Source organism: Olea europaea, chromosome 17 (assembly GCF_002742605.1).
Source record: "Olea europaea var. sylvestris chromosome 17, O_europaea_v1, whole genome shotgun sequence".
Taxonomy (NCBI): Eukaryota; Viridiplantae; Streptophyta; class Magnoliopsida; order Lamiales; family Oleaceae; genus Olea; species Olea europaea.
The window spans coordinates 13,314,638-13,327,520 of NC_036253.1; the positions used below are offsets into that span (position 1 = coordinate 13,314,638).

The 12,883-nt window shown below is 34.2% G+C and overlaps 1 protein-coding gene across 2 annotated transcripts; it reads left to right on the forward strand.

The window, feature by feature from the left end:
• The first annotated feature begins 9,471 nt into the window (after window positions 1-9,471).
• LOC111412962 (sodium/pyruvate cotransporter BASS2, chloroplastic-like) lies at window positions 9,472-12,537 on the forward strand. 2 transcript variants are annotated; one of them, XM_023043816.1, is made up of 4 exons: window positions 9,472-9,866; window positions 9,981-10,092; window positions 11,783-11,897; window positions 12,023-12,537. In XM_023043816.1, the coding sequence occupies exons 1-4, from the start codon at window positions 9,758-9,760 to the stop codon at window positions 12,053-12,055; spliced, it is 369 nt and encodes a 122-aa protein (XP_022899584.1). In that variant the 5' UTR covers window positions 9,472-9,757; the 3' UTR covers window positions 12,056-12,537. The 2 variants fall into 2 exon arrangements, with proteins under 2 accessions (XP_022899584.1, XP_022899583.1); XM_023043815.1 differs by having other exon boundaries at window positions 11,783-12,537.
• Window positions 12,538-12,883: the final 346 nt, after the last annotated feature.

The window sequence follows — 12,883 nt, forward strand, 5'->3', positions numbered from 1 at the left end:
CGTGGCGAGCCGAGCTTGGCTTGGGCTCTGCTCGTTGCTCGTGGACGAGTTAGGCTCGGCCCATGAGCTCGTGGGGTCGAGCCGAGCCCACGAGCGGCTCGCAAGCTCATGAAATTTTATTTTATTTTTTTACAAATTTTTCAAATTTTATTGATAAAATTTTATTTTTTTCCACATTTTTGGACGAGCCGGATCGTTAGACAGGACCCCCCTGCTCGGCTCGAGCTCGGGGTAGTCATTTGACGACCCCGAACAACCCACCAACCGAGCTTTGACGAATCGAGCCGGCTCAACCCAATTGACATTCCTACCCTAGCATGATCAAGAAGTGGTCGGAGGTGCAATTCAGAGTGTACGACTGTACATCGAACGGAAGGAGTCCTATGGGAATTCCATACTTAATTAGCTCTTGAAGGGCCTACCCGGTCTCATATTTCAATTAGGCTTTAGGGTTTGAGGTTAAAATTGATGATGAGAAGGAAAGTGAGACTAGAGAGAGGCACAAAAATAGAGCTTTTGCCATGGGATTTTGCCTTTCCTATGTGTATTCCCTCGCAAAGTTTAAAGGTGAACTCGACAATAATAAATGGAAAATGTCTCTATTAAGGTTTCTACTTAACAGTTTAAGACTTTAGACAAAATATTCTGGTGGATGACGGTACTATCATTCGATTGATTGAATTGATACTAGAATGTAAATTTCTAGAATATTGTTCAGTATTTCACTTGCGCAATTAAATTCAAATAAAGTATCATGGCTCATATAAATTCAATAAAGTATCACAGCTCATGTTTGATGGTCATTATTAAGAAAAAAAAATGATGTTTTTAAATTGTGAATTTTTGAAAAATGAGTGATTAAATAGTAGGAATTTTTTTTTTCCTTTTTTTGTGACCGTCGTTAATTAAACAGTTATTATTTATGTTTTGTTTTGAATCAATTATGGCATTTATAGCGCCCGTTTGACATCCTTAAAATTTTTAAAATAGAATTTTAAATAGAATTTTTTTTTGAAGAATGTGTAATTAAAAAGTAGAAAAAAGTTTGAGTTTACGTGTAAAATATTTTATTTTGTGAATATATGGCTGAAAATGATTATAAAAATAAAATAAATTAAAGAAAATGATGTCAAACAGGGCCATAATTATGAGTGTTGATCTCAAAAAATTAAAATTAGAAATAGTTTTTCCTCCAAATGTCGAAAACAGGGTTTTCCTATTTTTATTTTTATTTTTTTTTTTGGGTGTATTTTGGAAGTCAATTTTTATAGTAAAGATAAATAACGTATGATTTTGATGTTTTGTTAACCGAAAAATAAATTAATTATGTTGAAAGGTATAATTAGCAATATTTTGAAAATCAACCTGGACATCGACCGAAATAGGTAATGGGTCAATAGTTAAAAGATTCAATTGATATTGTACCGAAATCGAACCTGATGCGATATATAAATAAATACACACATATAAACAATAAAATACTATAAAAATAATATTTTTTTTAATTTGTAAATTAAATAAATGAAAATGATGAAGGTGAAAAATTAGTTAGTTGGGACTCAAAATCAAATTAGTCATTAGGCTCCCGTTTGGTACTCATTAAATTACATTTCATTTCCCTTTTTCCTATTTTCAACTACACAATCTTTCATAAAATAATATTACACGTAAATAAATAAAAATTCTTCTTTTTTCAACCACTCATTTTTTGAAAAAAATACTATTCCACCCATTTTTCATTTCCTAAAAATGGGGGCAAACGAAGGCTAGATATACCTTTGAAAAATGATTTAGATGGGCATCATAATACATTTTGCTATCCCACATTGAAGTTTATGTTACCAATTGAGAGAAGTGCATCTATAGACTATAAAGGAAGCATCTATTGGAGAATCCTCTATGAACATTTGATTGTAGTGCATGAGGCCATTTATGAAGTTAAAAATTTTTAAATTAAAATTGATAAAATAGGTAAAATTGCCACCTGCTCATGGTTCAACCGATTTTGAACGATTTTTACTATAGTTGGTTAATCGGATGTGATCGACTTTATTTTTGGTCTGGTTGCCAATTTTACTGGTTAAATCGATTGGGCTGGACTGATTTTGATAATGTTGATAAATAGGCCTCGTATTTAAAGGTTGGTTAGTGCTTTGTGACACTTGTCCACTAATCCATTATTTGCATGCATGAGTTTATTGCACTGATACTCAAGTTGATATTGTCAAAGTTTGCACAAGTATTTTCGTGTGTGTTCGAGACCATATGAGGCCTCAAACCATGTTTCTAGTGAAGTGTCAGGGTTCTGTACATTTTGCTGTTTAATGAAACTTCGATAGTCAAGACATTTTTTACTTAACTACATCTCGATGATCGGCACTCAAATGTTCAAGAACACATCATATCCACATGGAGGGTCTTATCCTCTCCCACAACCATACCCTTGTCATAGACACTATGGAATAAGATTGGCGAAATGCAGTTCAAGTGGCGAATAATTTGTCATTTCATGCAAAGGAAGGTGCCATATTTATCTAGAATTTCAAACATGAGATGTTTACTTCCTTCTTTAAGTGTTTCATTTGTATGGCGCGAGGCAGACTGTGTTGCCTACATCCTAGCAAAATTTGCCTTTTCATGCTGGCACATTGCATTATGGTTTTTGTCGTCTCCAAACTTTATTGTATAATTTGTAAGACATAATATTGATGAATACTAAAAAAAACACGAACAAAAACAAGACTAGTTGACATATGACATATTTTGATCCACATACAGCTTGGCTTCAAATTTGTTTATTGACATTACCGACAATAATATTTGTTTGAGATATTGAAACGCAGGTAAGTGTCCTGCAAATATGCACTACAACATATTTTTTTATTTTTTTTTATTAAAAATAATAATAATAATAATAATAATAATTTTTGTATGGTGTATTTTTCGAGGAATTGCCAATCAGAAGCACAAGACGACGGAAACAACAATCGCCTTCTCCACCTGTACTTCGCAGCCTTCAGTTGGAAATGATGCAATTTGGGAAACACGTGGATAAGGCCCTTGTGAAAATGGGTTGCTGTTTTTATGTGGAATCCCAGCCCAAATTTAAGGACTTGGCCCATACCTGGTTCAATGACTCAAAATGAAGGAAGAATCTCGAAGCTTGAAGTAATTTTGAGAAAACGCGTTTTCAATTTTAAAATAACAACTTATACTAGATTTTTGATACTTAGCAAAATAGAGACCGTTGGATCAAAATGGGGCATCTCTCTTATAAAAGGGAACTCTAGGGTTTGAGGCTCTCTCTCTCTCGTGCAGCTTCTATATTTTTCATATTGTTCTCTCTGTAGTGAGCGATTCTCTCTTGGATCTTTGTGATCTTTGTGTAGATTATGTAAAGAGATTGAATCTTTATGAACTCTTGTGTGAGTTCAATTCGGTGTTGAGGGTTTTGATAGTTGTTGTGGTTGGAACTGTGTGTTCCGTTTGTAATTGAAGTTTGTGGTATTTGGCCGGTGATTTTTAGTAGATTTGAGTCTATTCCTTATGGATGCTCAATGGGGACTAGGCGATTTGTTAAATCGCTGAACCTCGGGGTTTCGGCCGAAAAATCTTGTGTTCTCTTTACTGTTTTTACATATCTGCGTCTATACTTGATTTTTGCCTCGAATATTTTTCGGTCTTCATACTTTCCTAAACCTACAGTGGTATCAGAGCTAAAGAAATTTTTTTTGGTTTCCCTAGTAAGGGAACTGAAAGTTGAGTCACCGGCCGGAAAGAGAAACGACAGATCACTACGATCTGCCAACATATTTTTTTTATTATTTCTAAATTTTTTTTTCGTATACAACTAATGTAACTTAGGCACTGTTTAGTGTGCTGTATAAATTTTTGAGCTAGTGTTGAATCTTTCTTTAAAGGAAACCGAATGTTACTGAGTTAAATTCCTTTACAAATAATCAGTGTCGAATCTATTTGATAGAAACTGAAGTTTCTTGATTATCTTTTATCTTGGTCCACTGATTCTTGTTCGTGCCTGGTTCTGAAATCCTTATTGAAATTCCTTGGTGATCATATTGCACCCTGCAATGTGTTTGGTAATGAGATAAATAGTAGTGTTCTATAAACACCCACTGATTATTGCAGTGTTGGTTCTTTGCTTGTCTGTGGTGGCACCTACAGTAGTCAAGAGACTGCTCTTGTATAAGAGTTAGATGATTTTTTGGTATTTTATGTACCTGCTATTTATGTGAGATAATTTTTTTTTTTAAAAAACCGTGTTTTTAAACATAAGGTCTCTTTGAACCTCCCCTACCTCTACCACTGTCTAGGGTTCCCTAAGAGAATCCTAGAAACTTTGGGGACTAGGGTTTCAATTCAAGAAACCTTTAATCTTCAAGATTTTTTTTTTAAATATCTCACTGTGAGTTGATAATAAAATCAAAATCATATTTTTAATTGATAAATTGTTGTACATTCTATGTGAATTGTACTAATACATAATTTGATACTCTCAGGTGCTAACCTGCCAAAGTATAATTGCCTCAAAGGTACACACATTGTATTTACTGTCTTGATAACTTACTGTGTGTAAGTTCTGTGATTAAATTTGATTGCATGCTTAGTGTTATGCATAATTAAATGTGTTTAATTTTGGTTGATATACTTCTGTACATATCACACTTAAGCACTATTATATATATATAGTCTGAAATTGGAATAATAGGACAGTAAACCTTGTGACATAGTGTTGACTGAATAATCACTGAGATATATCTGCTTTATTATAACTTGTGAAAAATAACATACTCCTGCACAATATGAACTCTAAGGTAGATGTCCAAATGTAGGATGGCAAAGGAGACTTTAGTCTCTGGCGTCAGAAAATTAAAGCACTGTTGTTACAGTTAAAATGTGTTAAGGCTATTGATGAATCTTGGCCAGAAACCTTATCTGAAGCTAGAAAAACTGAACAAAATGAATTAGTCTGGAGCACTTTATTCCTACATGTGTTTGATACTGTGATTAGGAAAGTAGGAGAAACTAAAACTGTTGAAAAATTATGGACTGCTTTAGAAAAACACTACCTTACAAAGATTGCGCCAAATAAATGTTTTCTTTGGAGATAGTTTTTTAGTTTTAAGTTTGATCCTAATCTTGATACATGAGATAATATGGATAGGTTTAATAGGATCACACAAGACTTAGCAAACTGTGATGAGAAAATTTCTGATGAACAGAAGGTAGTTGGCTTACTAAATGCTCTAGGAGACAAATATAAAGATATTAGAAATGCTCTAGAGTATGATAGGAGTGACCTCACTGTTGAAATAATTCACAGTTCTCTTCTGAATAAAGAACTTGAATTAAAATCTGAACACAAAGAAGTGTACCATGTTGAGGGTATGTCATCAAATCAAAAAACTTATCCTAAAGGAGTAAGTAACTTCAGTCATTCCAATTTTAACAAGAATAAAATTTTTAACAAAAGACAGTGGAATAACATCAAAGGAAAAGGCAAGAAACCAATCAAAGGAAAACAAAACAGCAACAATAATAGAAAATGCTTTTATTGTGGAAAGACAGACCACTTTATTAAAGACTGTTTTAAAAGGCAAATGACCAAAAGAATGGGTTTAATACTGAAAATGCTTCTTTAGCTGTTGCTGCTAATTATAAAGAAGCAGGAGCTAATATTGGAGTAGCTTATGCATCTATATCTGAGAATACTGATCAGGACTGGGTCCTGGACTCAGGGTGTTCCTTTCATATGACATCCAATATTAACTGCATCTCAGACTTTTGTAGTCTGGAAGGAAGATTTGTAAAACTTGGGAATGATAAGTCATGCCAAGTTAAGGGAATTGGAAATGTGCTGTTGAAATTTAAAAATGGTCATCACATGTTATTAAAACATACAAGATATGTACCAGCACTTAGAAGAAATCTCATATCCCTAGGAGTTCTTGATGATGAAAATTACAAAATTGGTATTAAAAATGATTTTACAAATATAATAAGAAATCAAGAACACATTATCAGTTCTCATAAGCTTAATAGAATCTATGTAATAGGTGCTAAAACCATTTCACCAAAAAATTCTGTGAACTCTATCACACAATCCGATAAATCAGAACCGTGGCATAAAAGACTTGGCCACTTAAGTGAAAAAGGTTTAAAAACATTATTATGTCAAGGGCAATTTGGAAAAGATAGCGTTTAGAAATTGACCTTTTGTGAACACCGTATCTTGGGAAAACATGTAAGACTTTCTTTTAAGGTAGGGCTGCACAAATCCCAACATGTCCTTGAATACATACATTCTGATTTATGGGGACCAGCACCTGTTTCTACTGTATCTGGTTACAGATATTATCTTCTTATAACCGATGACTATTCAAGAAAGACATAGATTTTCTTACTAAAATCCAAATCTGATACTTTTGCAATTTTCAAAGAATGGAGTGTTCTAATTAAAAATCAGATTGGTAAGAACATAAAAATTTTAAGAACTGATAATGGCCTTGAATTCTGCAATACAGAATTTGACCAATATTGCAGTAAACAAGGGATAATGAGACATAAAACTGTGAGCTATACTCCACAATAGAATGGAGTTGCCGAGAGGCTTAATAGGACAATTCTTGAAAGGACCAAATGTATGCTAATCAGTTCTGACCTTCCAAAATTTTTTTGGGGTGAAGCTGTAAAAACAGCATGTTATCTTATAAATAGATGCCCCTCCAACTCTCTAAATAACAGAATTCCCCAACAAATCTGGTCTGGTTCAATGCCAGATTACTCTCATCTAAGAACTTTTGGATGTGCAGCCTATGCACATCATACTGAGACAAAATTGGACCCTAGATCATTGAAAGGTGTGTTCTTAGGATATGGAGAAGGTGTTAAAGGCTATAGATTGTGGTTAAGAGATGTGAGGGGTTATAAGGTGATAACAATCAGATCTGTTATCTTTAATGAAAATGATTTCCCTTGTCTTAGTGACAAATTCAGTGAGAAATTGGGAAAGGATGACTTCATTATCACAGAAATTAATTTTGATAGCCACAATACTGATGACTAGGCTCAGCTTGAGGTGGAGCCACATCAGGTAGTACCCCAAAATAACTCTGATGCTAAAATAATTGAAGATGAACAGCATCTGGAGCCTGCACATGATCTGCAGGGCTACCAACTTGCTAGGGACAGAGAAAGGAGGGAAATAAGACCTCCAACCAAGTATCAACATGCTGATTAATCAGATCAGTTTGACTTAGAGTCAGCCTCTTATGAAGAGGCTATATCTTCCAAAGAATCCCCTAAGTGGATTGCTGCGATGGAAGATGAAATGAACTCACTCTTTAAGAATGAAACCTGGACTTTAATTGAAAAACCCAAAGATTGTAAGTTGATTGACTGTAAATGGGTTTATAAGATTAAAGAGGGTGAGACAAAGGTTAGTGATAAAAGGTTTAAGGCAAGACTTGTAGTTAAAGACTTTAATCAAAGGGAAGGGATAGATTACAATGAAATTTTTTCACCGGTTGTTAAATATACATCCATTAGAGTCCTACTTGCTATAGTGACACAATTTGATTTGGAGTTAGAACAACTTGATGTAAAAACTGCCTTCCTGTATTGTTCTTTAGATGAAACCAGACATATGAACTAAGAGGGTTTGAAGTGGTAGGAAAGGGAAACTTAGTGTGTCTCTTAAAGAAATCCTTATGTGGCCTAAAACAGGCTCCTAGGCAGTGGTATAAAAGATTTGACTCTTTTATACAAGGCTTGAACTTTAGGAAATGAGAATATGATCCCTGTTTCTATTATAAAAAAGAAGGGGAATCTGATTTTTTCTATTTGCTTTTGTATGTTGATGATATGCTCCTTGTTGGTCACAATTCTGTTACACTTAACTCAATTAAAGAAAATCTAAAATCTGAATTTGAAATGAAAGATTTAGGACCAGCTAGAAAGATTTTGGGCATGGAAATAAAAAGAGATAGAATAAATAGAAAGTTGTTTCTAACGCAAAAATCTTATATTGATAAGATTGTAAAAAGGTACTCCCTTCATAAGTCTAAGCCTGTAAGTTTGCCTCTATCTGCTAGTATGAAACTATCTATTGGTCAATCGCCTAAAATTGAAGAAGAGCATAAAAGAATGATAAATGTGCCTTATTCTAATGCTGTTGGATCTGTGATGTATGTTATGGTTTGCTCTAGACCTGATATTGCTTATGTCGTGAGCGTGTTAAGTAGATTTATGAGTAACCCAGGAGAAATACATTGGCAATGCATGAAAAATCCGATTAAGTACTTGAAAGGAACAAATAACTTAGGTCTAATGCTCAAAACAAATAAAAATGGATTTAGACTTAAGGGATATGTAGATTCAGATTTTGCTGGTAATCCGGACAATAGGAAGTCCACAACTGCATACTTTGTAATAAATGATACATGCATTAGCTGGAAATCTCAGCTTCAAAAACTTGTTGCATTGTCCTCAACCGAGGCTGAATACATTGCTACAACGGAAGCAGTGAAAGAAGGATTGTGACTGAAGGGTTTACTCAGTGAATTAGGTCTTATTGAAATCAGGTGGAGCTATGTTCAGACAACCAAAGTGCTATTTTTCTAAGTAAAAATTCTATCTTGCATGATAGATCAAAACATATAGATGTAAAGTTTCATTTTATTAGAGATATCATTGATAGGGGTGATATTAGACTAATAAAAATACCTACTAAGGTAAATCCAGCAGATGCCGAAACTAAGGTAATTCTTATTAGTAAGTTCGTTGATTCTTTAAGATTAATTAATCTTGAAGAAGACTAACTTCCATTATTTTTGTTTTTACAGGTAATGAGAGCAAATGAAATTGAGGTATAAGCTTAAATCCACATTAAAGTAGGTACAAAACAGCAAAGGTGGAGAATATAGAAATGGGTTGCTGTTTTTATGTGGAAGCCCAGCCCAAATTTAAGGACTTGGCCCATACCCGGTCCAATGACCCAAAATGAAGGAAGAATCTCGAAGCTTGAAATGGTTTTGAGAAAACGCATTTTCAGTTTTAAAATAACAACTTATACTAGATTTTTAACACTTGGCAAAATGGAGACCGTTGGATCAAAATGGGGCATCTCTCTTATAAAAGGGAACTTTAGGGTTTGAGGCTCTCTCTCTCGTGCAGCTTCTATATTTTTCATATTGTTCTCTCTGTAATGAGTGATTCTCTCTTGGATCTTTGTGATCTTTGTGTAGATTTCTGTAAAGAGATTGAATCTTTATGAACTCTTGTGTGAGTTCAATTCGGTGTTGAGGGTTTTGATAGTTGCTGTGGTTGAAATTGTGTGTTCTGTTTGTAATTGAAGTTTGTGGTATTTGGCAGGTGATTTTTAGTGGATTTGAGCCTATTCCTTATGGATGCTCAACGGGGACTAGGCGATTTGTTAAATCGCGGAACCTCGGGGTTTCAGTCGAAAAATCTTGTGTTCTCTTTACTATTTTTACAGATCAATGTCCGTACTTGATTTTTGCCTCAAATATTTTTCGGTCTCCATACTTTCCTTAACCTACAGCCCTTCATGTAAATTGTGGTCGAGGGTGTCTCAAAGATTCTCAGCAATCTTTTATCTTGTACACGCTGGAACCCTTTCATCTTCCCTCCTTTAAAGCTTCACTTTTGAAACTCCAAAACCCTTGTCACACATGAATTGAATTTAACTTGAACCAACGTTTTAAGAATTGAATTATCAATGGCTACAATTTCAAGATTTTTTGCTAAAGATTGTAGATTGCAGCAATGTGACGCTCTTCAGAAGCTAAACTGTGGTCTTTCCGCCAGAAGGCTGCACAGCTATCAGAGTACGTGTAATTTGGCTCTCTGGTGCAATTGATGTATCCTTCAAGACCTTCACTCTTGTGGGCTGGTTTGACATTTTGATATTAAATGGATAGATTAACTATTTTGTTATGTAGATTTCAGGTGTGAGCTTATTACATCCGAGAGTGACAGAAGTAATTTGGCTATTCATAGCAAACACCAGAGTTCTGTTACTGCTGTCTCGTTGCCGTGGACATCTGCTTCTAGGTATGTTTTTATTTATGAGAGAAGCTAGAATCACATATTCTTGTTTTTTCATGTTGGCTTATGCGACAAAAGGCGAAAAAATTCTTTTGAAGGAAAGAGTTGTTGTATGTTAACTTGGCAATCTTAATTCAATAACTTGGATATGAAACAGCTAAAGTAGTAAGCTCAAATGCCTGATGAATTGAATGTTATGCATTCAGTAAGAAAAATTCAACTACAAATAGGTAAGATATATACAAGCAAAAAACCAGTCAACCACGGACAAGATAAATGATATAATTATGTGATGTACAAGAGCAAAAGAAAGGCCCCATAAAGATGAAAGAACATACCTGATATTTTGGACATTTTCACCCGGATTTCTTGTCCCTATAAGTCATGCACATGGTTCTATTGGAAACTCTTTCTATTCCTTTATTATTGTGGACACCAAAGACAAAAGGTAGCCACTCCATTTATACTTGAAGGACTTCAAAATGAAAACCGTTATGATATTTGATTAGTTAGTGTCATAATATAAGGCCTTAAAAAAATCTTGTGACACCCCTTTTCAGTAAGTAAAATTCATTCAGATGATACCCCAGTAATGGATAGTGCTCCTGATTAACCTTTCTATGCTTTATCTACAGCACTATGGCCATTCATGCTTATTTTATGTGTCACATTACCTTATCAGGAATCCGAATCACTGTATCGTTTCTATAAACATCTCCAAAACCTAAAAACCCTTGTAAGAAGTAGAATTAGGGAATTGGTTCAGGAGCATTGACTTCAATTGTGGTGGCATCTCAAAGATTTTAAGGTCTGGAGCTATGTGCTTCTCAGTCTTATTTTTGACCAGATCCTATAGAATGTGACCAAATTTTGAATCGTCATAACCCAAAAAATCCTTAGAACAGTTTTGTTCTTTTGTTGTCAACCCTGCTTCTTCCATTCATGTACATAAGCAAACATTTTGAGAGGAGTTTTTTTTTTTTTTGAACCTAACCTAACCTCTATTGGGAAAATACCAAAACAACGGAGTTTTTTTTCCCGAAATCTTTTCTCGAATGTTACGAGGAGAGCATCTCAAGGAATTGTTTTCTAAAACATAAAATTGGAGGAAAGAGCAAGAAACTAGGAAAATAATTATTTTCCATTTGTTTAGTCGAATTTTAGGTTTGAAAAATTTGTGATGATATGTCGTCAGATTTGTGAAATTCTATTTCTTGGAGATCTATACATATAACATGCTGAAAATAGAAAATTTTGTTTCCTTGAGAAATTTTCTTGGAATTCTAGGTTTCTCATTATTATTATTATTACTTTGAGTAGTGTGTAACCTGCTTAAAATAACAAGAGAATGAATGAAAAACTACAAGCATTAGTCCACCGTTGAATGTTCTTATTTTTATCTTTCTGCTTTGACCATTTCTCATGTTAACATCCTGACATTGTTTACCTAATCATACATTTTGTTACGGAGATTTTCTGTTGTTTTTGCTGCTATTCTAAATAAGAAATGCTGGTTTAGCTTATAAAAATGTCTTCGAAACCTTTATCTCACTTTATTGTTGATCCTATTCCTAGACATTGCTTTTGTCCCTCATAATTGATGATGAATGGAATATGTCAAAATACTCTCTTTCTTTTACTTTTTCAATGATTCATTTTGGGCATGGCAATCACAACCGTATAAGACTATGATTAGGAATTCAAGAGTTTATTGCAAGGCAGCCACCTCTGGAGATTTTACAGACAATACTAGTAAAACGAGCCAATATGAGAGAATTATTGAAACGTTGACAACTCTCTTTCCTGTGTGGGTATGTTCATGCTTTGTAAGAGTAAAAATCCATTCTTTTCCCTTTTTCCCTCTATGTCGTCCTTGGAAGAAGTTATATCTTTGAAAGATTCACATTCACATTTCAGTTCTACTGACTCTCTGCAGGTCATATTAGGTACCATTATTGGCATTTACTAGCCTGCTGCGGTAAGTTTTTGCATTTGCAACTGCTGAAATTAATAATTATCAATTTGTTGAATCTTGGAGTCTTACAGGTTACTTGGTTAGAAACAGACCTATTTACTGTTGGTCTGGGTTTCCTCATGCTTTCAATGGGATTGACACTTACATTTGAGGACTTTAGACAATGTTTACGCAATCCTTGGACTGTAAGTAGCAAATTATATGTAATGCAGAAGAGATTCTGATATTGAGGAGATGAATACTTTTGTTGATCAATTTGAGAGAAATTGTTGGTTGTGGTTTTAGGTGGGTGTAGGGTTTTTGGCACAATACATCATTAAGCCCATGTTGGGCTTCTTCATTGCAATGGTAAATCTTCATCGGCTACTTGTTGACAAATTGCATATAGTAATCAAAGATCATGTATGAGCTCCTAGGATTATGACTGAACATTCTTTTATTCGACTCCGTTGGTTTAGAGGATGTTTTAGTCTCACTTTCCACCTGTCCAGATATTGATGAGATGTCTGAAAAGTCTAAAGCTTTATTAAAGCTCCATAGAACTGGAGATAGTTAAATAGAAGCCTGAGTAGTTCCACTTTATTCTGCAAAAGCTAATACAGTTAGCATCATATATATAAAATATATCCTCGTCAATTGTCTTCTGAGTAACTCAATGTTTGCGGAAAGCCTTGTTCTCTGTGGTTTATTAGCTGGTTTTCCAAAGAAGTTTTAGATTTGCTAACCTAAATATGCTATTAATTCCTTCTAATAGCAGAAGTTATTGTATTTTCTTGTTCTAACTTGCCTACTGGTCTGCAATGATCAAGTGTGCTTCTTAAT

Coding starts and splice junctions, on each gene's coding strand:
- LOC111412962 (XM_023043815.1), top strand. CDS start 9,758: ATGGCTACAATTTCAAGATTTTTTGCTAAAGATTGTAGATTGCAGCAA. Junction 9,867..9,980: donor AAGGCTGCACAGCTATCAGA/GTACGTGTAATT, acceptor TTTGTTATGTAG/ATTTCAGGTGTGAGCTTATT. Junction 10,093..11,782: donor CCGTGGACATCTGCTTCTAG/GTATGTTTTTAT, acceptor GACTATGATTAG/GAATTCAAGAGTTTATTGCA.